The 24,241-nt window shown below is 39.6% G+C and overlaps 1 protein-coding gene across 1 annotated transcript in view; it reads left to right on the forward strand.

Annotated features, from left to right (window-relative positions):
- Positions 1–24,241, forward strand: part of CEP112 (centrosomal protein 112) — a 214,867-nt gene that overhangs the window by 136,896 nt on the left and 53,730 nt on the right. The window contains exon 21 of the mRNA XM_016214517.2: positions 18,956–19,018. Within this exon, the coding sequence (XP_016070003.2) occupies positions 18,956–19,018 (63 nt within the window). The remainder of the gene's footprint in view (positions 1–18,955; positions 19,019–24,241) is intronic.

The raw sequence follows: 24,241 nt of genomic DNA on the forward strand, positions 1-24,241 counted from the left end.
ATATTTTAGGGACTTCCTGGAATAAGGAATTATTAGAATTGCCACACCTCTATCATAAGTACTGGTCCATCTAGTCCTGTATTTGATGTCTAGTAACACAAAGAAGGAATAAATGGGTGATGTGAACTTCCAAGTCTGTTTTCCTTAATAATTTTGGACGAATGAGTCAACATAGATGTAATAAGCATTTGCTCTCTACTTAGCTGAGTGCTGGTCACAGAATGGAATGTAACTTTGTCCCTGCCTTCTGGAAGCTTTTATTATTGTGGTGATAATGAGAAATACAAGCATAAAAGGACCTTTAAAACTATATAACTGTGCATAATAAAATCCTGGAGCAGGGTCCAGTGCTGGGAGATCTGAGGAGGTCTGTAGTAACCAGAGGCTGTTTAACAGAGGAGGTGGTCCTTAAGTACAATATTTGACTTGGCACCAGATATGAAGAATTTTCTGAGGCAGTCCAAGGGGATAAAATGGGAAACTAAGAGCTTGGGATGAATTGGGGGAATGTCAAACAGTAATTATGAAAGCTCTACTTCCAAAAAATATAGAAGATGATGTTTTAAAAGTTTTTAAACTTTTTATTTATACTTACTGAAAAGTTTCAAAAATAATGCAGAGAATTTCCATACATCTTTCCTCCATGCCAGGGTCTTATTTTTCCAATCACTGAAACGAGGAAATCAACATAGGTAAGATGCTTTGCATTTTCATGGCTAAATAATGACACATCTTATTCAAATTTCACATTTTCCCACTCATTTCTTGTTGTCCTAGGATCTTATTTTGCATTTAGTTGTATCTTTTTAGTCTCCTTCAATCTGTGACAGTCCCTCATTCCTTCCTTATCTTTCATGACCTTGACACTTGCATAATACTAGTTATTTTGTAGAATGTTTCTCACTTTGGGTTTGTCTGATGTTTTTTCTTGATTAGATTGATATTACGCTTTTTTAAAAAAACAAAAATACATCTTTATTGATTTCAGAGAGAGGAAGGGAGAGGGAGAGAGAGAGATAGAAACATCAATGATGAGAGAATTGTTATTGACCGGCTGCCTCCTGCACGCCCAGGACTGGGGACCAAGCTTGCAACCCGGGCATGTGCCCTGACCGGGATCGAACCCCGATCTCCTGGGTCCTAGGTCGACGCTCAACCGCTGAGCCACGCCTGGCCGGGCTGATGTTATGCATATTTTTCAGTAATATACTACACAAATGATACTGTGCCTTTCTCAAGCTCCTTCTATCAAGGGGCCCATGATGTTGAAATACCTTATTACTGGTGACATTAACACTGATCACTTGGTTAAGGTGACATCTGCCACGTTTCTCTGCTATTTTTTTCTTTTTGAAATACGTAAACTATAATGAGGAAATATTTTGAGACTATGCAAATATCCTATTTCTCCTCAGACTTTCAGCCACTAATTTTACAATCCATTGGTGAGTCTTTCCTACAAAATTATTATTATTATCATTATTAACATTATAATTAAGTTCCTTTGAAGTTTTGGGATTGTCTGGCTTTAAGTTATGAAGAGGGTATTTTTATTTTTTTTATTTTTTTCATATCTTTAGGAGAGAATATATTGGAAGTTAAAGGTGACTTTTTAAATGCAAGTTGTTTTGGAGTAAGGAATGAAACCTAAGTGGGAAATAAAAGAAATCAATAGCATGAAACTAGAGAAAAGTTTGTGACAAAACAGTGCATGCTGTGAGGGTCTGTCTACCTGGAGAGGGACCTGAGCTTGATACTGTATTTTCCGGAGGCAAATGTCAAGAGAATATCACAATTAGAACATGGTTCAGTACAATAAATTTTAAGTCATTAGTTCAAATTCCTGAAGTTGAAACTTTCAGAGAAGAATTTACAAAGTGTTCTCAAGAAGCCAGGATATAGCGTGGTTAACGTCTTCAGCAACATCATTATGGAACATAACATTTTTATAGGGGACTTTCTTAGGATGGAGGTGTAGTAGGTATTGTTTTGACTAACTTTCTAAAAATAGAATGGATATTAAGGTGAGATGTAATATATTAGAAGTCAGTCTGAGCTCCCAAATTCCTTAGGAACCCACAAACCGTTATAAGGGTTGTGAAATTATTTTGAGATCAAACAAATTAATGATCAGGTAGTGTTTACTTTAACAAAAATTGAATCTCTGCTATTTGAATGTTATTAACCAAAACCTTATTATAATAGTATTTTCTCTGGAGTAGAAATCATTTGGCCTCAACCATCTAAAGGGGATTAAATAGGGATGTCCTAAAATAACCTTGTTATAAGATAGTCTCACAATATTAACCTTGAAAAGAAAGTTAACGAAATTGAGATTCACAAACATTTGCCTTATTTGTTATAATTCTTGAAAGATTTTCTACTTTAGGTTTCACTTCTGATGATAATTTTATCCACTAGAAATGACTAGTGAGAAAAAATGTTAGAGAAGTACTAAGGAGGAGGAAAGAGATTCATGTCCTGCTTAGGTTATCTCCTCCTGTTAATCTTCTGTTTTTAAAGAGCTAAAAATATTTGAGATTTTGAAGTTATCTTAAAATACATAGATTTTGTCCTGCAGTGAAGGCTTTGCTGTTTTTCAGGGTTTTTTTTTAAGCTTAAAAACCCCTTTTGCCTGGCCAGCGTGGCTCAGCAGTTGAGCGTCGAACTAGGATCCAGGAGATCAAGGTTCGATTCCCGGTCGGGGCACATGCCGGGGTTTCAGGCTCGATCCCCAGCAGGTGGTGTGCAGGAGGCAGCCAATCAGTAATTCTCATTATTGATATTTCCATCTCTCTCCCCCTCCCTTCCTCTCTCTGAAATCAATAAAAACATTTTTAAAAAAATGACATTGTCAATGTCATGAAACATATTAACTATCTTCTCTGTTTTTTATGTCAGAAAACACAGATCCTGTTTTAAGCATTTCCTTGTGTTTAAATAAACTCTTGAAAATAATGGATGTAAGTTAAAGCAACTGAGAGCCTATACAGTGTGTACCTAGTGGAAGGAGGTATTTGCTGTGCACTTTCGCACACGCCATCTCACAGCACTGCAGTTGCTGTTCCCTTAGAATAGCTGGGGGTGCCAGGGCTCGGAGGGACCAGGCAGCTCGGTGAGGGCTGCGCAGCTACAAGTGGCAGAACCAAGACTAATTCCAGTGTAGCTTTCTCCAAACCTGTGCTGGCAATTGTGCGCTTCCCATCCATTAACTGGCTGATCCAGCCGTCTGCTGTCTCAGTAAAGTCACCATGAGCCAATGATAGCAGCTCCTGCTTCACAAGATAATGGTTTGAACCAGTTCGTGCAGATTGCCACGTACACATTCCCAGGTAGGCTCTAATTTGAGTTCCTGCTCCTCATGACCCACAACTTTCATTCACCGGTCTCCTTTCCTGCGTTTCATATTTCTGCCTTGATTGGCGTATCTGAATGTTTGGTACTTCAGCTCTTATTTGATCACTTTGGATTTGGTCTTAGATCCACTCAATTTATTGGAATCCTCTTACTATGCCTTTTCTGGCAGAATTATCGGTCAGTTCCCTGGACAAACTCCAGACCTTCCCCAATGTTTCCGTCTAGGATGACCAGTGAGTATCCCTCCTGTATTGTCCTTCCAGTCCCCTGGCTTCTGCACTGTCAGAGCACATATCTCCCACACGTCGTCTCACTATCTGAGATTTGTGTTCTGGATTTTTACTTGGCGCTTTAATTTGCACTATAGATGTTTAACTTTATATGAATACTTTTTTGTTTAATACTAGCTCTAGAAAAGCAATGTCTACTTTTTTTTTCAATCTTAAAGACGTTAAAAGCAAGCTTTTACCCTGTCTAAATTCTAAAATTTTATGTTTATTTTTAAAGAGTGTTAGTTCTCTCTTTAAATTTTGCCTTGACATCTGTAGAAATCTCTGTTTCAAGAGCAGTGCTTAAAAGTCACTGACTTTTAAAGCTGCCAGATTGCCTTGTCATTGTCTTCAGGAGATTAGGGATGCTTATTTGGAAGGCTGCCTTTTTTCTACATAAAACTGAAGTTTTGTTGTTCCATTGTAATATTTCATTTTACTTTGATTGGTTTCTTATGGAGATAATATATAACAGGAACCAAAAATAGTTCATTAAAATACCTTCAGTGATAATGTGTGGACTATTGCTGATGGCTTGGGGTGTCCTTGTCGGCTCCATTAGGCCTCTGCTTTGAGAGACGTGAAAGCATTTTCTCCAGACTTCTAGGGAGCAATGGAGTGTCAAACAAGTCTATTCCTTTCTCAGCCCTGAACCATCTACAAGGTGAAAAAGCCCTTTTTCCATGTAAATATCCTGGAGAGCAAGATGTTTTTCAATAAGAAAAAAGTGCTTTTAATATGTATGATTATGATTGGAAAAAAGCAATGGAAAAATTGTGTATTACTGGACAGAGGACAAAAGTGGTTTTTACATATGTTTTAGTAGTAAAGTACCATCTCAATTTACAGTTTTAAACCAAAAATGAGGCATTTTGTTATGGCAGAAATGCCTGGCTCTTCATTTAGCTTTTAGTTCTAAATGGGACACTGAGAAAGTTAAGAAGACTTAAAAAATTTTTAAACTTTAATTAAATAATGCTTTTCTTAAGAAATTTAAATGTTACTAGAAACACTGTCTCATTCATATGACTTGACTTTCACGCCGTACCTCGCACTGATTAAACTGGTACAGAGGGGGCAAAGCATGTCCTACCCACATCATACTCGCTCATCCAGGGCATTGACCCACTGGTGAGACTCAGTGCAGCCCACGAGCCTCTTGGTTATTTTAAGAGCTCATCACGCTGCTGCTCAGCCACCTGCACATGGTTATGGCCTAGAGTCCTTGCCAATCCAATAACTGTGCCACCTTCAAAATCTTGGTTTCAGGCCTTCCATTCTCTCTACATCTCCCCAGCCCTCATCTTTCTAATTCACTTAGTTTAGCACCCTCACTCCAAGAGATTACCTCCCATGGGGACTTCTAGTCCATTAATCTTACATTTTTCACATTCCATCAACATATGTCCTCATGACCCAGCTTAGATTTCATGGTCTATCAATGTCATCACTCCCTGGAACTACCCTCAACTCCTTGCCCTTCTCTCCTTCCACTTTCCTCACTGGCAAAACCCAATCTGGGTTAAACCAAATACTGATGTTTTCTACTCTTGTATCTAAACAGTTGAACCCGGGTCAAAAGAGATACTATGCTAACTGGTCTCACATGATCCAAAGGCCAGAAAGCTTAAGTGGGCCCTCACCACTACAACAGTTAATTTATTTTCCCACTAAGAAAACGTCATACCTCTTTTTCCTCTCAAGCCTCCAACACTGCCTTTTCATTCCTTCCTCTTAGATTGTGGCCTCTGTTTCACTGGAAAAGTAGAAGCAGCAGGAGAGAACTAGCTCCTCAGCCCACCCACCCCCACCCTCCATCTGCATCTGCATCCCTCCTTTGCGGTTCACAGGTACCTGGCTTAAGGGAATGCGTGCCTGGGTTTCAGGCCCTTGCTAGCGCACCCACTCCTCACCCCACCGAAAGACTTTTCTCCCTTTAATTACCACCCTTTCTCTTATATCAACATTGTCTCTCTACCGTATTATTTCCAAAATCATAAAAACGTGCTGCAATATTTTAAAGAATTCTTTGATCACCCAGCCAAATTATGTTGCGTTATACCGCGGTAATAAATTGACCTCAAAATCTCAGTGGTTTAACAAAGGTTTACTGCTAAGTTAAAACATATGTAAGTGCTATTTTTTAGGTCTAAACTGGTTAATTATCAATAATTTCATGGGATTAACTAATACTTTCCCAGACTAAACCCAATATTGTTCAGCAGGAAGACTCCCCGATCTCTATTTTGATCTCTCAATGGTTTTGATACCACTGATCATTCCCTCTTTGATAGACTTCAGTCACATTATCAGTGAGGAGGAACTTCACACCCTCCAGGGGTTTCTCCTAATTGGCCAGCTGTACCTACTCCACCTCTTTGCTGGCCCTGCCTTATCTTTACACCTCTTAATGTTTCTTTACTGTCTCTAACTCATGTCGAGTCCCACAGCTTTGAATGCCATCTACATGCTCATGACTTGTGCCCTGACATTCTAGTAGGAACCTCACACTTAATGTTTCTGAAACAGAACTCAGTAAAAATTCTTGGAATTTTTTCCAATTTCTGCTCTGAGATTACAGTACTAGAAATGAGTGCTCGTAACAGATGACAGGTATGAAGCATGCCAAAAGGCTGGTTTAGAGTGTGAGCAAGGTTATGTGCAAATCTGAATGAAATTCAATAATTGATAGAATGGAAGTGCCCTCCAGAACCTGGGTCTCCTGTGGGTTTAGTCTGTGTGAGTTAAGTAACCCGCACAGGGGCACTGGCGACACTGAGCTTCTGAACCTGTGTAGCAAGGGATCGAATTATGATCTGTTGTGGAGCCACTGAGTTAGATGCATGTCATATCTGGCATGACATCTCATGGCTGGCAGCACGAGAGGTGCTTGAGTAGCCTTGGAAGTCAGCTGCCAACCAAGCAGTACACTAATCTAGATAAGAATCTTCCGTTCAAATGTCTGTAAGAAGACATTAAGTTTCAGTTTTTTGAATTGAAGTTATACATTTATAGTTTGCCTTTTATAAGCAGATATGCTAGAGAGGCCATAAGGAGGTGACTTTCAATTGATTGGGGTCATAGGCACAACTACCTAAAGATCCAAGGGGTAAGAGTCTGGGGACGTTTTGTTCAGAGCCACAGTGGTGACAACCAGTGAGATTCCCGAGGGGACCTGGAGCTCCGCAAACCCAGCCTGCTGTCATCAACACCAAGCCATCCTAAAGGATGGAAAAGGACAGTGCAAACTGGCAACAGGAATTAAAGGATTTTTAGAGGAAGGGCCCCAAATCCTGAGTGAGCATAGGAATCACTTGGGGAGATTGTTAAATGGGAAAAGTAAAGGTTAGGGCTCTCTGGAGAGGGGGGGTTTCTGGTGCACTGATAGGGTTGGAAGCCACTGATGTAAAGTAGGGGTGCAGTGAATGTGTTTCTATTAATTTGCAATAGTATCTTCTACTTGAAGTTTAGAAATCAGCTTTTGAGGGAGTGAAATGGATTAATTTGGGTTCTGTCCCAGGCAGAGGCGTTATCTCAGTGCAGCACTTCCATCCACAGGGCCTGGCACACAGAGAGGGCATGGGGTGGGGCCATCTCTGCTGAGAACCCACTCAGGTTTTATTCTTGCTCCTATTGTAAAAAGCAGGGCAATGATTTTGTTATTTGTGTGTTCTCTAGAATTAGATTGAATATAGGAACTCCCTTCTACTGGCTTTGTGTATCTTATATCAACAATACATTAAATCACACTTACATATTAAGACAGTTACTAAAGCAGTCTCAAGGATCTTGGAAATTTCAGGTTGAAAGAGACCTAACAAACGAACAAACAAGAAAAACAAAGAAAAAATCATAGGCCAGACAACAGCATGGCGGTTACCACGGAAGGGGGGTCAGAGGCTAGTAAAAGGTAAAGGGAGCCAAATATATGGTGATGAAAGATGATTTGACTTTGGTGGTGGGCACCCATTGCAATACACAGATTATGGATCATAGACTCATACACTTGAAACCTATACAATCTTATTAACCACTGTCATCCCGATAAATGTAATTTAAAAAAGAAAGAAAGGGACCTAAAGGAACTCTAGTCTGACCTTTCGTGTCCTGTGTACAGACTCATGTTCAGGGAAAGGGAATTCTAGAGAAATTTAGCACTAGCAACACTAAAGAGAGACCTTGATATCACCTGCTCTTGGTAACATATATGTGTGTGTGTGTGTGTGTGTGTGTATAACCTTATTATCTAATATATATACATGCATGTATGTGTGTGTATGTATATATATATATATATAACCTTATTATCTAATCTCTGCATTTTCTGTATCATAACCAAATGTAAATTTACTTTCTTAGAGCCTCCTGTGTTTCTTCACTTATTTCAGATTAAATGGAGAAATGTAGTCCTTTTCTCTGAGAAAGGATCATTAGTGTGTGACTAGTCCCACATTGTTGTAATGAGAACAAAAGCAAAATGTTCCCAAATTACTTGCTTGCAGCTACAAAGCACATTTAAGGAATAAAAATGCATGAGGGGGAAAAAGAATTGTTTTGAAGTTCTTAGGATCAGCTTCCACCGGTTCATTGTAAGCTGATCCTGAGGCGCCCCCATTATGGGCTATGTATTTGTGGGCCAGGAGGGTTTTTTCTTACGCTAAAATTATTAAGTTCTGTCAGCTGCCGGGCTGTCATACGGAGATACAGTAAATCACATTATGTTTTGTCATGGATTACACAGAGCAGTAAATTTGGGAATAAAGATTAAAGTAGTTCCACAATCACATCTGGGGGTAGGAGGGACGTTTAACTTGTAGAAAACTAGTTTAGGTGAAGCTGCTGCAGTTCTTGGGTGAATCTGACGTGATCTTGGATACTTGGTTGAAATGATTGAGGATGCAATCCCGAAATGACGTTCCATTTTTGTATTGAGTTCAGAGAAGTGAATCCTGACACCTAGCTACATGACTCGAATCAGATAAATAATTACATGCCGAGAGTAATGGACTTGGTGCAAATCGTATTTATATATTTTAATTACATTCATGATTAAACAGCCCATTCCGTTGTCTATTTATTTGGGGTTTGGGGGGCCTCGTAATTACTTAAATGCTCTCATAGTAATACCTCGACTCCTTGGAGCTGACTGTTTGCTTTTTAGTGCATTTGGGACCATTAACCGTAAGCCCGCTTCAGACCCCTAAGAAGCCTTGATTGTTTAGATCTGGATGGTTCTTCTCTTCACTCTGTGTTACCATAGAAACTGTCGGGGTTTTCAAAGTGGATGATATTTATTTATTTAAAACAGCCCATCTCAACTTGTTGGGCTCTTTCCACAAAAAAATCACCATAGAAACGAGATAATACAGCAGAAGTATAAGTAGAAATTATGTGCTTTATAAATGACTGTCTAAATGCTTTTACTCAGGAGAGTGCCAACTACCAGAAGGGACTGGGGAACTTGAATGCAGATCTCTGGACCACAGCTCCTGGCAGTTCTAATTTAGTAGGTTTAGAATCTTAAACAAGTTTTCTCCTTTCACTCTATTGTCATTTTTCCTACTTCCTTCTTTGTTGTAATCCTGTCTGGGGAAATATTTTTCAGTGTTATAGCTTTTGAACAAACATTTAGGCTTTGCAAAATTATTTGTCAAGATTTGGGTTCCCAGGTTTCTTTTTAGTCTCTGATTATCACCCTTTTCATTGATTTTTTTCCCCTCTAGTAAAATCTACAAGATTTACACAATGCTATAGTAAAGTGATCTGACATCAGACATAAATAATTCACCCCCAAAATCACGGGAAGATTAAGACCTCCCATTCTAACTGGGATCAGAGTAACATGTAATTGTGATATAGGTGTGATGGCCTTCAGTGCTGATTTTGGTCTGAAAAGAAAGAAGAGGCCAGCTGGAGAGAGGGTTAGACTGAGCTGGAGTGTTGAGCAGTGATGCTGCAGACACCTAGTTGGAAGAAACTGAATAGTCTAAAGAACTCAGTAATGGGGGCTGAGGGGACACCCTTCAACAGAAGGTCGTAGAGATCCTATCTGCGGGCCCCTAGCTCTTCGAGCAGCTTTTCCTTGTGTCTTCTGGTAATGCTGGGATGCCTCCTAACCCCAAGCCTCCCAGACTGGAGCCACTGTTTTAAGGCATCACCAAGCAAAAGCAAAAGCCAGTAGAGTTTTCAGAGAATGACCTGAGCCCGTATGCTTACTGTACTTCTGGGCAAGGGAGCAAAGGCACCAAGGGCTGGAGAGGTCAAGACTGCAGAGAGAAAGGTTCAGGATGCTGTCCCTGCTGCTCCAACCTGGCTCAGGGCACTTAGACTGGGCCTAGTCCCTGAAGCGAGGTGACATGATCATATTTACATTTTAGATAGAGCCCAGTGGAAAGGTAGTGAGTGGATATATATCACACAGGAAAAAAAGGTAGCTAGCAAGAATAAGAAACCAGTTAGAAGGCTACTGTAAAAATTCTAGAGAATCTAGCAAGGTTATATATTTCTAAGAATTTGTCCATCTCTTCTAGGTTTTCAAATTTGGTGGTATATAGTATAGCCCTTCGTCAGATTTTGTATAATCCTTTGTGTTTCTGTGGTGTCCATTGTAACATCTCCTCTTTCATTTCTGATTTAATTTGAGTCTTTTCTCTTTTTTCCTTGGTAAATCTAGCCAGAAGTTAGTCAATTTTATTTATCTTTTCAAAGAACCAGTTCTTGGCTTCATTAACTAATTCTGTGTCTTTTTGTTCTCTATATTTCATTTAATTCTGCTGTAATTTTTGTTATTTCCTTTCTTTTACTGACTTTGAGCTTCATTAAGGTGTAACAGGTTGTTTATTTGAGATTGTTCTTGTTTCTTGAGGTAGGTTTATAATGCTATAAACTCCCCTCTTAGTACTGCTTTTGCTGCATCCCAAAATTTTTGATACGTTGTATTTTCATTTCCATTTGTCTCTATGTATCTTTTTTTGTTTGTTTGTTTGTTTGGTTTTTGTTCAAAATATTATGGATGTCCCCTTTCCTTCCCAATGACCCATTCTACCCCATCCCACCCCCTTCCCCTCTCTGTATCTTTTGATCTCTTCTTTCATTTCTTCTTTGACCCAATAGTTAGTTGTTCAGTAACATGTTGTTTAATCTCCACATATTTGTGGGGTTTCCAGCTTTCTTCTTGTAGTTAATTTCCAGCTTTATACTGCTATGGTTGGAAAATATGCTTGCTTTGATTTGTCTTGTTAAATTTATTGAGACTCGTTTTCTGCCCCAACATATGGGCTGTTCTTGAGAATGTTCCTTGTGTACTTAAGAAGAATGTACATTCTGTCATTTGGGGATGGAAAGCTCTATAAATATCAATTACATCTGTTTGGTCTAATGTGTCATTTAAGGGCAATATTTCCTAATTGACTTTTTGTTTGGATGATCCATCCATTGCTGTTTTGAGCTGCTCAGATGAAATATTGTCATTTGCAACAACATGGATGGATCTTGAGAGAATTGTGCTAAGTGAAATAAGTCATATGGAAAAGGACAAGGTCATATGATTTCACTCATGTGGGATATTAAACAAAAAGCGACAGATGAATAAATAAAACAAGATCATAGACACAGACAACAGTATGGTGGTTACCAGAGAGAAAGGGGAGTGTGGAGGGATGACATGGACCAAGGGGATCAAACATATGCTGATGGAAGGAGACTAGACTTTGGGTGGAATATACAGATGATGTATTGTAAAATTGTACACCTGAAGCTTGTATAGCGTTATTAACCAATGTTACCCCAATCATTTAATTGTTCTAAATTCAGGGGAGAAAAATTGAGGACCTAGAACTAAAAATTGGCATAACTCTCAAGGGTGAGGGAGAAGAAATCTAAGAAATCCTCCTCAGTTTCTGATGCGGGTGACTAAGTGAAGGGGCCATCAATGAAGATGAGGAACAGACTCGGGGGAAAGGATTGCGTTCAGTCAGGACAGTTAGTTGAGTGCCCATGAGACATCCCAGAGAGTGCCTGTCCAAGCTGTGGTTGAACACGAGTCTGGATCTGGGTGCAAGAAATGTTGAAACCAGAAATAAAGAGTTGCAAGTGACATCAACAAAAAGATGATTTAAAACTGTGAGTGAGGTTTTTTAAAGTGGGGTATAATTTTGGGAGAACAGATGATATTTGGCAATTCTTACCTAAAATCAGCTAGAGATCAACAAGCAATTGTCAGAGAGTTTCTAGAAAATCAGAGAGGAATAAGGTCATGGGTGCCTAGGAAGTAGGAAGTCTTAATGAAAGCAAAATTTAAGTTTTTGAAAGACTAGTAAAATACAAAGTTCCTGGAAGACTACTCAGAAAAATAGAGAAAGGCACAAATAGACAAGGGAGGAAAGGGGGAGAAGAGCTGCTGATCAAGTAAAGATTGAAAAGATAACAATGAATAACTTTATGCCAATAAAATTGAAAATCTGGCAAAAAGGCAAATTTTCTAGAAAATGTTATTGAATGAAGAAGAAATAGAAAACTCTAATTCTATAGATATTAAGTAGAGCATTTAGTTTTAAGTATTTCATCAGAGAAAACATCAAACACAAATGATTTTATACTCAAGGCTCAGATAATTTCAATAATATACAAAATCTATCAGAGGGGGGGAAAAGAGAGGGAGTATTCCCCAGTCCACTCAAGGAAGTATAATCTTGATACGAAGATCACCCAGGGGAAGTAAAAATAAAGTAACATACCAAACTCACATGCAATCTTAAGTGTAGAAATCCTAGCAAAGATACAGAAACAGAATCCAGCAGTATATAAAAAGTGATTGTGACAAAGCCGGATCTGGTGCGGGAATTCAAGGGTGATTAAATGTTAGGAGCCCACTGATATAATCCACCACATTGCCAGATGAAGGAAAGATGCTCAATATCATTAGTCATTAAGGAAATGCAAACTCAAACAACAGGATACCCCTTCATATCCCCTGGGAGGGCTGTGATCAACAAGATGGAAAATAACAGGTTTTAGCAAGAGGTGGAGAAATTAGAGCCCTCGCACTTTGATGATGGGGATGAAAGATGGTGCAGTCCCTTTGGAAAACAGTTTGGTAGTTCCTCAGAAAGTTTAACATGCAGTTACCATATGACCTAGCAATTTCACTCCTAGGTATACACCCATGAAAATTGAAAACATATTTCCAAAAGAAACTTGTACAAGAATGTTTACAGCAGCATTATGTATAGTAGCCAAAAAGTGGAAACAACCCAAATTGTTCACACAACTGATGAACAGGTAAACAAAATGCAGTCTATTCATACAATGGAATATTATTTGAGAACGAAAGGAATGAAGAACTGACACGAGCCACAGAGTAGATGAACCGGGAAAGTGTGCTAAGTGAAAGAAACCAGTCACAAAAGGCCACGTATTATATGGCTCCATTTATGTGAAATGTCCGGAATAGAAAAACCTATAGAGCTGAAGGAGATTAGTGGTTGCCAGTGACCTGGGGGAGGAGAAATTGGGAAGCGAGTGCTAATGAGCGTGGGTTTCTTTTGGAGGTGATGAAAGCGCCCTGGAACTTGGTAGTGGTGATAGTTATACTGCTCTATGGCTGCACTAGAAACCACTGCATTGTAGAGATAAAAAGTCTGAAGTTTATGATATGTGAGTTATATCTTACTAAAGCTGTTATTAAAAGTAGGAAGTCTGACAATGCTAAGTATGATTGAAAGTGTGGAACAAAGTGAACTCTTACATACTGTGGTGAGAACATGAAATGTTGGCGGCATTATCCTGTAAAGTTGAACATTTGATTTATGAACCATCAGTTCAACTCCTTAGCATATGCCCTGGAAACTCACAAATGTGCACCAGGAGACATGAGCAGGAAGGTTCGCAGCAGCATGGCTCGTGGAGGGGAGTCTTAAAAAGTTCAAATGCCCATCAGGAAGAATGAATGACTCTGGTCTGTTCCCACACTTGAATGTTCTAAAGCAGTGAAAATGAAGGAAATATGGCTTCAGAGGAAACATCTATGATCCCTAGAAACAGCGCACTTCAGGAAATTACATAGAGCGTGATTATGTTTATAGAAAGCTAAAAATAATAAAGCTAAATATTCTGTTAGAGGTAATTACACATGTAATTTTTTAAGCAAGTCAATAAATAAAATTAAAGATAGAGGTTAATTCTTAGAAAGGGTCAGGGATGGAGTGGGGTGGGGGGAAGCCCTGGCATTTGCAGTGCTAGATACTGAGTTGTGTGGTCATCGTAGGAGGGTTCTTTTATGTTTCCTAAGTGCACAAAATATGGTCTTTTGTATGTGCCAATTAGCGTGTAATGTAAACATTTACAAATAAGAAGTATTCTCATTGTTGAAAGCAGCAGCGTACCCCAATCTTGGAGACATGTCAGGAAGAAATTTGCTTCCCCAGTAAAAAACCTGAGGCAACTGGTTATTTTCATGAGTTCAGCCCGGGAGAAGGAGCAAGAGAGTAACTAGAATTGACTGCAAAGGGTGGATCCTGACAGCTGACTTTTCTGCTGGCCTGACGCACAATTTTGTGAGCTCAGCTGTAGTAAAGAAACTTCTAGCTTGTTTCCACTTTGCCCATGCCTCAGACCTCAACGTCGCCCAGCTAGCTCAGCCCGGATCTCGGTCCGCCTTCTGATCACCCTTGCCTTGCCTGCTGTTTCCCCCGGCCCCTCGCCCTAAGCGCGGTGTTTGCCCTCATTGCGGGCTTACTCACCGCTCTCTGACCCCCGCCATCCTGCACTCCCACCGGTGCTGTGTTGCTAAACCTCAGTCCTGTTTCATCTTTATTGTCCACTTTATCTGCACATTATCAAATAATGCCCAGGAAAGTGAAGTAATTTGCCTGTGGTGACACCGCCCACATTTGTTCAGCTTCAAAGCTCTTACCCACCAAGCCCTCCTGCTCACCACTTGGCAGCAGGTGCTGAACAGCCGATCAGGGCAGCCCGTGGGCCCCAGGAAGATGGAGCACGTTCGAGGGTCTGGGTGATGGGAGGTTCGCCTGCACAGCAGCAAAACTGGCTGGGCACCTCACGTTTGCAGACTGAATAGGGGACAGGTCGTGTTTTATGCATGTTCATCATTGCTGTCAACATTTCGAATATTATTTTTCACTGAGTTGGTGTGGAGCTCCATCTCAGTGTGGATGGTCCTGGTAAACCGGACAAGCTCTTGGCCATTTTCCGGTAGGGAGATCTAATGACTAACTCTCGGGAATGTCCTCTCAGCACCTCCTGCAAGCTTCCCCATTATCCAGCAGGGGAAAGAGAGCTTTTGTCATGTATTGAGATGACTGCTTTATATTGAACTGCATACAATTCCAGTAAAGCAACTTCCTATAATACATTAGTTTGTTACAAATGAGCCAAAAAAGTAGAAAATTTTCAAGTCATAAGTAAAATATTAATGTGATTTAAGAGATGCTGAATGACGACATCTAACTCCTAAATTCAAAGCTTATTTGAAATAACATTACTTGACCAGTAATTCAATTAACATCATTTGATCATTGGACGATGTCAACACTTTCTGATGTCTGAAGTCACACATTTGAAAGAGATCTTCTGTCTGCTTCCTAAAAGTACTATACCATTAAAGGTACCACTCAGATGTAAATATGTTAAATATATTTAAAATGTATATTATATATGTTAAAATTTGTTAAATACATTAGGTCATTTTCCTTTGACATTTGTCAAATTGTGCAACATTAGAGTTTGGTGTAGAGCATCACAGTAGCAAAGACAAAAACATAGAAGGTAGAGATCCTTAAAAAAATTAATTGACCCCATTTTACTGTTGTTCTTTGATGATGAATTCTTTTTTGCACATCAGAGAATAGTTGCTTCTTTCCTAGAGCAAAGTAGTTTTTTTCCCTCCCTCTCTTAAAGTTTGTGTTTCTGCCCAAATAATAAATGAGTTTCAGTTTCTGTGGCCTCTGCTTCAGAGAGCTTCTCTGAGGGTGAGCTTTTGAAATATGATTAGATCTTAATTCTTTAACTGGTTCCATAAGCTTGTTTCACAGTTGGCTTTCTTACTCAGTGAGTGGGGTGGAAATTCATGTCAATCTCCTGTGATCATTTATGGATGTTCGCCATATAAATATATATGTTGTAATGGTGAGAAAATTAGTTCTTGTGAATTACGGTAAGAGCAGAAAATCAACTGTTCCTTTTTTTTTTTTTAGCTTATCTGCCATTAAATATACATTATTTTAGTCCACAGTACTGACCATAGTTATTAGCTCTGTGTGAACAGAGAATGGATCCAAAACTCTGATTCGGCGGCATGACTTGAAATGGGGCCAGTCTTATTCTGGAATATGGGTCCTTTTTCTAAGAATGGATCCACCAATATTTAGTGAGTAGATAGATGGCCAGTAAATAGTGATATTGATGATGATACTACAGCCCTTGTCCTAAACTGTCCGGTTTCTCCCCTCTTTAACAGAGTGGACCAAACTGGGAGGGGTCGATTAGTGGAACAAAATGTCAGGTTTAAGACTTCAGAAATATCCTGGTACATGTAAATATATTATTGCACATAAAAATCACTAAAACGTCAACATTGTGACTATGGTGATAGATTATAAGAAATGTTACATATAATATATTATTTACCTGTTTTTCTACACTAAGGATGCATATACTTTTTAAAAACAGCTTTATTTAGGTGTAATTTACATAGTATAAAATCATTCTGTTTAAGAATACAGTTTTAGGAGTTTTTAATAAATTTATAGACTTGTATAACCACTACCACACTCTGTATTGACTTTTACAATAAAAAAATTGAGTGTTATGAAAATGGCCTCTTACTAGAGCAATGGGAAGGTCATTGATGAGTTGAGTGGAGGCAACGGGGTCACATTCAGGGCATGAATCAAGAACTGTTGAGTAATTGAAAGTGGAGACAGGGAGTTGAGATGACTAAGAAATGTGGCTGCGAAGGAAGAAGAGAAAGCACCAGGCTCAAGGAAGCTGTGCCTCTTACCGAGCTTGGACATGCTGTTCCTCTCACCTGGGATGCTCTCCTTTTTTCAATTAGCTGATTCCTGTTCACGTCCAGCTGATAACCCTGAGCGCGTTTTTTAATGCTCCTGTCTCTCGGTTTCACTTTTTATAAGTGAGGGTAATAACCGTGTCTGTCTCAGTTTTTAAGAGGGTTGGGTGTGTTAATATGTGTCAAGCACTTAAAGAACGTGTCAGTAAGCGCCAAATAAAGATCAGTTGTTTTGTTGCTGTCGTCATGATTGTCATCATCATCATTACCTCTAATATTCATCTCCTGGCAGAAGCTTCTGATTGAGGTATCTCTCGGTGTTTCCCTAATAACGCCCTGCACATAGCTCTTTTGTGACACTTATGTATTTTATCTATTCATTTATCTGTCTCCTCCCCAAGTGCGTTAAATCTTCACCTCTGTAAACATACGGTGCCCAACACAGAGGAGGTACTTGAAGTATATGTTTGTGAAACTGTCACAGGGGTAGATCAGTATTTCAGGGAGGGCTGTATGGGTGGTGTGTGTGTGTGTGTGTGTGTGTGTGTGTGTGTGTGTGTGTAACTAGCCTTTTTGTAATTACATGAAAAGGAGTCAGTGTAGAAGAAAATATTGGTGATGTAAAAGGAAGGGAGACTGGAGAACTAATGGTGTAAGGCTTTCGATGGTGGTGAGAGGTAGAGTTCATGATTTGGTGGAGGAACGTTGCTTCTTTAACCAGTTATCATGATGTATTTTCTAGAAGACTTCATGTGAACTTGATATTTCTTCCTTTGATATTTGATAGAATTCACTAATGAAACCACTTGGGCCTGAATATAAGTGGGGGGAGTGGGGAGAGATACATATATGGATATAGGACTCTTTGAGTTTTCTATTTCTTCTTGAGTTACTTTTGGTAATTTGTATCATTTAAGAGATTTACGCATTTTGTCTAAAATAAAAAATTTTGGAAATGTGTCGTTCCTAATATTTTCTTATTGCCCTGTTAATGTCTATAGGATCTGATAGCAATGTCCCCTCTCATTTCTGATACTGGTAATTTATATCTTCTCTCTCTTTTATTTTTTATCAGAGGTATATTGATTTTATTGGTCTCTTCTCAAAGAAATAGCGTTTGGTTTCATCGATTTTTTTCTCTATTTCTATCCTGTTCTACATATATCATAAACCCCTCAAGAGGTCCAGAGTGGCCTTGATTATATTAATTACAGATCTAGAATAGAGTCTGATGGCTTACTAAAGAAATAACAATTGTTACCTACTCTGTCCTGAAAAAAACCACAACTCCCCATTGTCCTCAATGGGATTATAAATAACAGAGATTTATGAAATAAACTCTGAAGAATTGCTTTTGAAATTAAGTCCATAAAACACATGGCTATTATCTTATTCAGCTTGGTCCTATAACAAAATACCATAAACTGGGTGGCTTATCAAGAACATAAATTTATTTCTGACAGTTCTGGAGGCTGGAAGTCTGAGGTCAGGGTGCCAGCATAATCAGGCCCTGGTGAGAGCCTTTTTCCAGGTTGCAGGTTGCCATCTCTTGTATCCTCATGTGGCAGAAAGCTGGAGAGGTCTCTGGTCTCTTCTTATAAGGGCAATAATCCCATTTATGAGGGCTCCACTCCATGACCTAATTACCTCCAAAGGCCTCACCTCCAAATACCATACATTGGGATTAGGGTTTCAACATGCATATTAATTTATTCCATGTCTGCCCCTCTCCTCACCCCTGGTGTGCTGTCTGGAGAGATGAAATGAGAGAGGGGATCAGGTAGAGCCAAGGGCAAAAATGAAAACGGAATTGTGCAAGAGTCAATGTCCTGACACCCAGGTGCCCTTCTGAAAGCATTAGCAGCCAGATCTGTGCCACCAGGCAGCTCTGGGCAAAGTGCTCCAAGGAGAATGTCTAGTCAGATACTGGCATGGAGGTCCCCCCCCCTGTTTTCCTTTCCCCTCTCCTTTGTTTCCTCTCCGCTTCCCACTTTACCTTCTGAGCCCTCCCGCTCCCGCTCTGCCTATTTCTGTCTCTCCCGCTCCCTTTCTCTCTGTCTCCACAGAAGTCTGTGTTTGTCTAATAATTGGCAGGAGAGATCTTTTTTTTTTCTTCTTTTTCTTTTTGCTTTTTAAGTGATGAATAGTTGGCGTCAGATCAAAGACAGGCCCTGCGGTTTTCTGGCTGCTCTGGAGGGTGGTGCAGCTGGCAGCCGGCCCAGCCGCTGGCGATAGGCATGTGCGAGATGCCGGGCTCACAGGTCACTGTGTGTGTTCATGTACGTGTCTGTGTTTCTTTCAGGCCAACGGCAGGCTGAAGCAGATTGAGAAGGAGTACGCCCAGAAGCTTGCCAAGTCTTCGAAGGTAAGAACGTGGAAAGATAAAGCAAAACCCAAGCAAACAGGGAAGGAACCTGTGCATAAAAGCATTTGTACTTCAGGGTTAAACTGTATTCCCTCCAGTTTCTCATGAATTAGTATCATGTTTTTGATGGATATATGAATAAATAATATATGTTTTTAATATTTTTTATTAAAATTTTTTAAATGGAACCATGCAAACACACACTCACATGTGGCAAAACCAGCTTGTGCACTTGAGCAAGCCTGGGCCAAAGCATATTTCATGAGGGCGGAGACACACGCCTACACCTGTGATGTAAGCGGTTTGATGCCATCTGGGCTTTTTTGCAGTATTCCAGTTTGCTGCAGCTAAAGAAGGCTTAACAGCCATTCCAAGTGACAAATATCTGCATCAAATTAGCAGCTCAACTGTTGACTCCTTTTGGGAAAAAGAAGAGTGATGAGCCCCTACACTCAGCTTGCTGTGTGTTGTTACTGTTGTAGTTTTAGGATGAAAAGGTCAATAATTGATGCTTGTCTCTACTTGACAGGATACTTGGAGGGCTGCCTCTGCCTGTGTTGTTACAGTGCTCTCCTATAGTACCATCCAGGGAATCGCAAGCATTCCTCAGTTGTATGAATGATCCTAACTAAATAAATACTAATTTTCATTTTATAGATGGATAGATTGACCCATTTAATTTTGTGTCATAATAACTAATGACTTTGTAACTCAACTTTTCCTAATCTTTTTGCATGTATACAATGATACATGGTAGTAAACTGAAATTCATGTACCATTTTATGAGTTACCACACAGTGGTAGTAATAGCACAACAACAAAACGATAATAATATCAAGAATTTTATGGGGCACTGACCATATTGACTCATTCCATCTTCACTCGTTATAACTCGGAGGTTAGGAATTATTATTGGCCCCATGTTTCCAGCTGAGGAAACTAAGGCTCACAAAAGTGAGGTCATGCAATTAGCAAATGACTAAGCCAGGATCCAACCTGGACCTGACATTGGAGTGGAAGCTCTTAACCTTGACATCCCAGCCCAGCCCAATCCCTCACATTTTTAATATCACCAGACTTTGGTGATGACGATGATGAAATTTCTTAGATTTTTCTACTACAATTATTTCAAAAATGTGCATGTTATGGAATTTGCACCCCATTAGGAAGTCAAAGTCTTCAAGTGAAGGTCCTGTGTGCTTACTTGAAAAGATGATGATCGTCTGGGCCGCCCTTGTTCCAGCCCTTCCTTGAGGAAGGGACATGGGGAGTATCCTTTTTAATCCACCGAGAAAAGTTTTTGTAATCAGAAGAAATCTTATTACTTCAGAAGTTAAAGTTTAAACCGAAACCTGAACACTGCCCAGCTGGCCTGCCCTGGCTTCCTGCTGTTTCTGCTTCATGTTAAATGGGGGAGGTGGACCGAAAGTGAGATAGAAGATAGCTAGCAAAATGCTTCGATAATGGGAGTGTAAACAGGAGTGTTCAAGTTTATCTACAGGAATGTGTGAGAAGCCCGATTAGTTCGTATTAAAGCAAATTAGACATGAGTTAGTGCAGAGAAGCCTAAGCCATGGAGTGCAGCAGACCTGAATTTGAATCCCAGCCCTCCAGCCTGCATGACCTTGAGCGAGTTACCTGCCCTCCCTGGAATTCAGTGTCCTCATCTGTAAAATGGGGGAGTGATGCTTACCTCATAGGATTAAGTAACACGATGCCCAAAAGTGCTTAGCACAGAGCCCAGCACCTAGAAAAGCACTTAACCACTGTTGGCCCTTACAACAGAAGTAGTAAAATTGCAATGAAGGAAAGAGGCATGGAAAGAGCAAAAAAGTATCTATTTATTTTGGGGTTTTTAAGCATTGATAAAAATCCCCTTCCAAAACTTGGAGAGCTAAGGGGTTGCTAAATATTTTCCCAAGTAAAGACGTGACGAAGAGAGGGCGGGGGGAAACCAGCCAGTAACAACTCTCCCGCCCTGTGCCCATCTCTTCGTAAATGAAGGCCAGGCAATGCCAGGGAAGAAAAACACCTTAGAAAGGGCCTCGTAACACAGCAAGGACAGTCCACCCTCCTCTTGACGGCAGCACGACGACCTTACCTTGCCGGCGTTTGTGCCCACCTCTGAATGCGAGAAACGTTGGTTGGCGGCCCAGTCTGTTCAGAGAAGCAGATGATTTAAAAATAAACATTATAAAACCGAACCATGGGTTGACTTTTTTTGGTTTCCAGTTGTAGTTGACTGGATTCTCTAATAAATATCTAAGCTGAGGAGAATGCAGGAACATAGTTGCTCAACTGTTTATTACATTTTTAAAAATCTCTCCCAAAAAACGTAATAAAATGAATGCTTTGGTAATGAATACATTGGTACCCAGGAGATCATCGGTTAAATTTGGAAAATATTTTAAATATTTTCGTCCCTTAAAGGAAGTTACTTAATCTTTAGATTTTATCAAGCGTTTAGGACCTTTCAGGCCATGTGCAAGCCCTTGGCATACCCAGGACAGTGCCCCTCTGGGGTTCCTGTCATCTCAGGGCACACTCCCAATATCATTCTATCAGAATCACGTATTTATTCTTTTTATCTCAGGATTACATATTAACCTTGTCTCTTCCATTGTAATGCAGCTCTCCCCACTCAGTGGACTTACTTGGTGGCCATTTGTCAAAGAAAGATATTGCCACCTACAGGGGTGTAGGTGGTGGTGGGGAAGACTGAAGCTGGGATACCAGCGGCCCACCCACTGCCCAACGCTAGCTCCCACATGCCTACTGCAGATTAGTGCCTGGACCTGTTCCACGTGTCCCACACACCCTGTCACTCCACCGTGACAACCAGAATGTAAAACGTATCAAGGAGCCCCTTTTACATGTATTTTATGAAGATCTCCCATGTTCGCTGAGCCTTCCCAAGTATGCCTTGTCTTGTCAATTATATTTTAAAGAAGAGCTTTATAAAAATCTCAGACTGTACTATGATCTGAAAAACAGTAAAGTGAGTTAAAGTTAAAATATCAATCTCTCTTTAGAATCCTGTTATTTTTAAGACTTAATAAGACCACTAACACTGATGCAAAGAATTAATTGCTTAGCGATAATCATTAACTATTATAGTTTCATGGAATAGGTTGCTTGCAGTATCAGCCCCAAAGAGCTGTCCCTTTGCTTTCCAGAATATTAATTTGTAAACTAATGGGGATTTCTAATACATTTCCTCCTCTGAAGCCAGTGCAGGGTAAACATTTAGTTAAATGGTAGCATTTTGTTCTATGGTTTTTAATTATGACTCAACCAAAACTGGTGAAGTTTGATTATGATTATATTAGTTTCCATTTTTCTCAGAAACTTTTTACATTATTATTTTATGAAAGGCTAGATTATCTCAATATATTATTTCAGGCAATTTTTTTAATGTACTATGATTGTAAGTCCACTACTTACGTATTTATTGTGTGCCAGTTATGTGCAATGAGCTAAGGTGAAAATTGTCTATTCTCTTTACTCTATGTCTCACCTAAAGCATATTGACCTAGTTAGTATGATTACTTCTCAATCTTAAATCTCAAATCAGTTTTTAAAAATTGTCTCTATATTTTAGTCATGTCTATATATCCATCTTATCTGTCAGTCTGTCAACCAGTTTATCTGTTTATCTGTCCAAGGTGTTTCACCTGAAGGGTTTGACTCCCTATATCATCTTCATACGTTTTTACATTAACTTTCCAAAGGTAATCTCATTATTTCCCCAAAGAATGTAAGGTCTCATTTTCCACACAAAAGCCAGTGTCCTTTCCTCAGAATACCCTGGACTTCCCTAGTAGTTCCTTTCACAGCCTCCATTTCTTTCTTTCTGATGTGCTCTTGTCATAAATCTGAAAATGAGAGATCCCTCTTTCATGCCCTTGTCATTTGAAGAACTCCAAAATATTTTTATCTTCAGTTATAAAGCTAATCGAAATCTTACTATTTTTTAAAGAAATGAAATTACTTTTTACTTTAAAAATGCATTGCATGACTGTGGTGATGGATATATGAATCTATACATGTGATAAAATTGCATAGAGCTAACACACACACGCATCAAACATGCAATGAACACATTGCAGAGTTAAACTCATCACTCCTACAAAGTTTTATTTTACTTTACTTGAAACGCTGCAATAGTCATTGAAAGAGTGAGTTATTTTTGCTATTTGGCCCCATGTTCTTATAAAATACCAATCCCAAGTTTCATGTTGGGCCAAGGAAATCTGGCTCTGCCTTATCTCTGGCTCCTCTTGCTCTGTGACTGTGATCGAGGTGATTATTCTGTGCCTCGGTTTTTGACATTCACTATAAAAATTTAACCTTCCCTGTTTCATAGAAGTGCTATGAGAATTAATGGAACTGATGCCAGAATGGAAACACTTCATCAAAATTCAAAAACCAGATGAAAACATCTTCATCCTCAGTAAATGAATCCCCACTTACAGCAGGCGGTTCAGCTTGCATTTAGAAATAGGGCTGTGCTGCTCTGATGCATTTTGTCATTTATGTCACAATTGTCTTAATATTGGATTATTTACAAATTGTAAATATTAAACTTTGTTACACTGAGTTAGCTCCCTCCTAAAATCGTAAATACTCCATATTTTATTGTAAATGTGCTATTATTTCTGTTGGTAGTAACAAATATTTCTATAGAATTTGGCTTCAGGGAAGCTCCAGACACATTCTATTTATTGCTTTATAATGCTGTAAACTAGTTTTGTCACCTAAGAATCACTGGAAACACTGAGTTGCAAGGAAGATAGCTAATCAGCCCAGTGTTTCTCAGCCAGCCCTCCTCCCACAAACCAACAGAAGTATAGTCTAACCCAGGACTAGGTTCTTTCTTTTATTAGCAGAAACCGTTTCCTGCTTTTGAAAAGTCATCACCATTGAATTTGACAGGAAGTGGGTACATTAAACCAAAGGAAGAGCAGTGCTCCCAGTCAGCCCATGAAGTTCACAGCCCCCCCTGCCGTCATCCGATTACTTTGAGAGCTGGGACGGAACCCAGTCATAAAACCAGTTCTCAGTTTAGAGAATACTCCTGGAGTCTCTGGAATGACACTATTTGGACCAAAATAAACTTTCGTGGATATATTAGCACTTAGGAAGAAAGCAGCATATTTGGAACTGTGTCATCATAAACTCCTTTCCACTCCCTAAACCTGTTCAAAGTAGGCTAGTTTGAGG

This window comes from Miniopterus natalensis, chromosome 17 (assembly GCF_054644295.1).
Source record: "Miniopterus natalensis isolate mMinNat1 chromosome 17, mMinNat1.hap1, whole genome shotgun sequence".
In the NCBI taxonomy this organism is placed as follows: Eukaryota; Metazoa; Chordata; class Mammalia; order Chiroptera; family Miniopteridae; genus Miniopterus; species Miniopterus natalensis.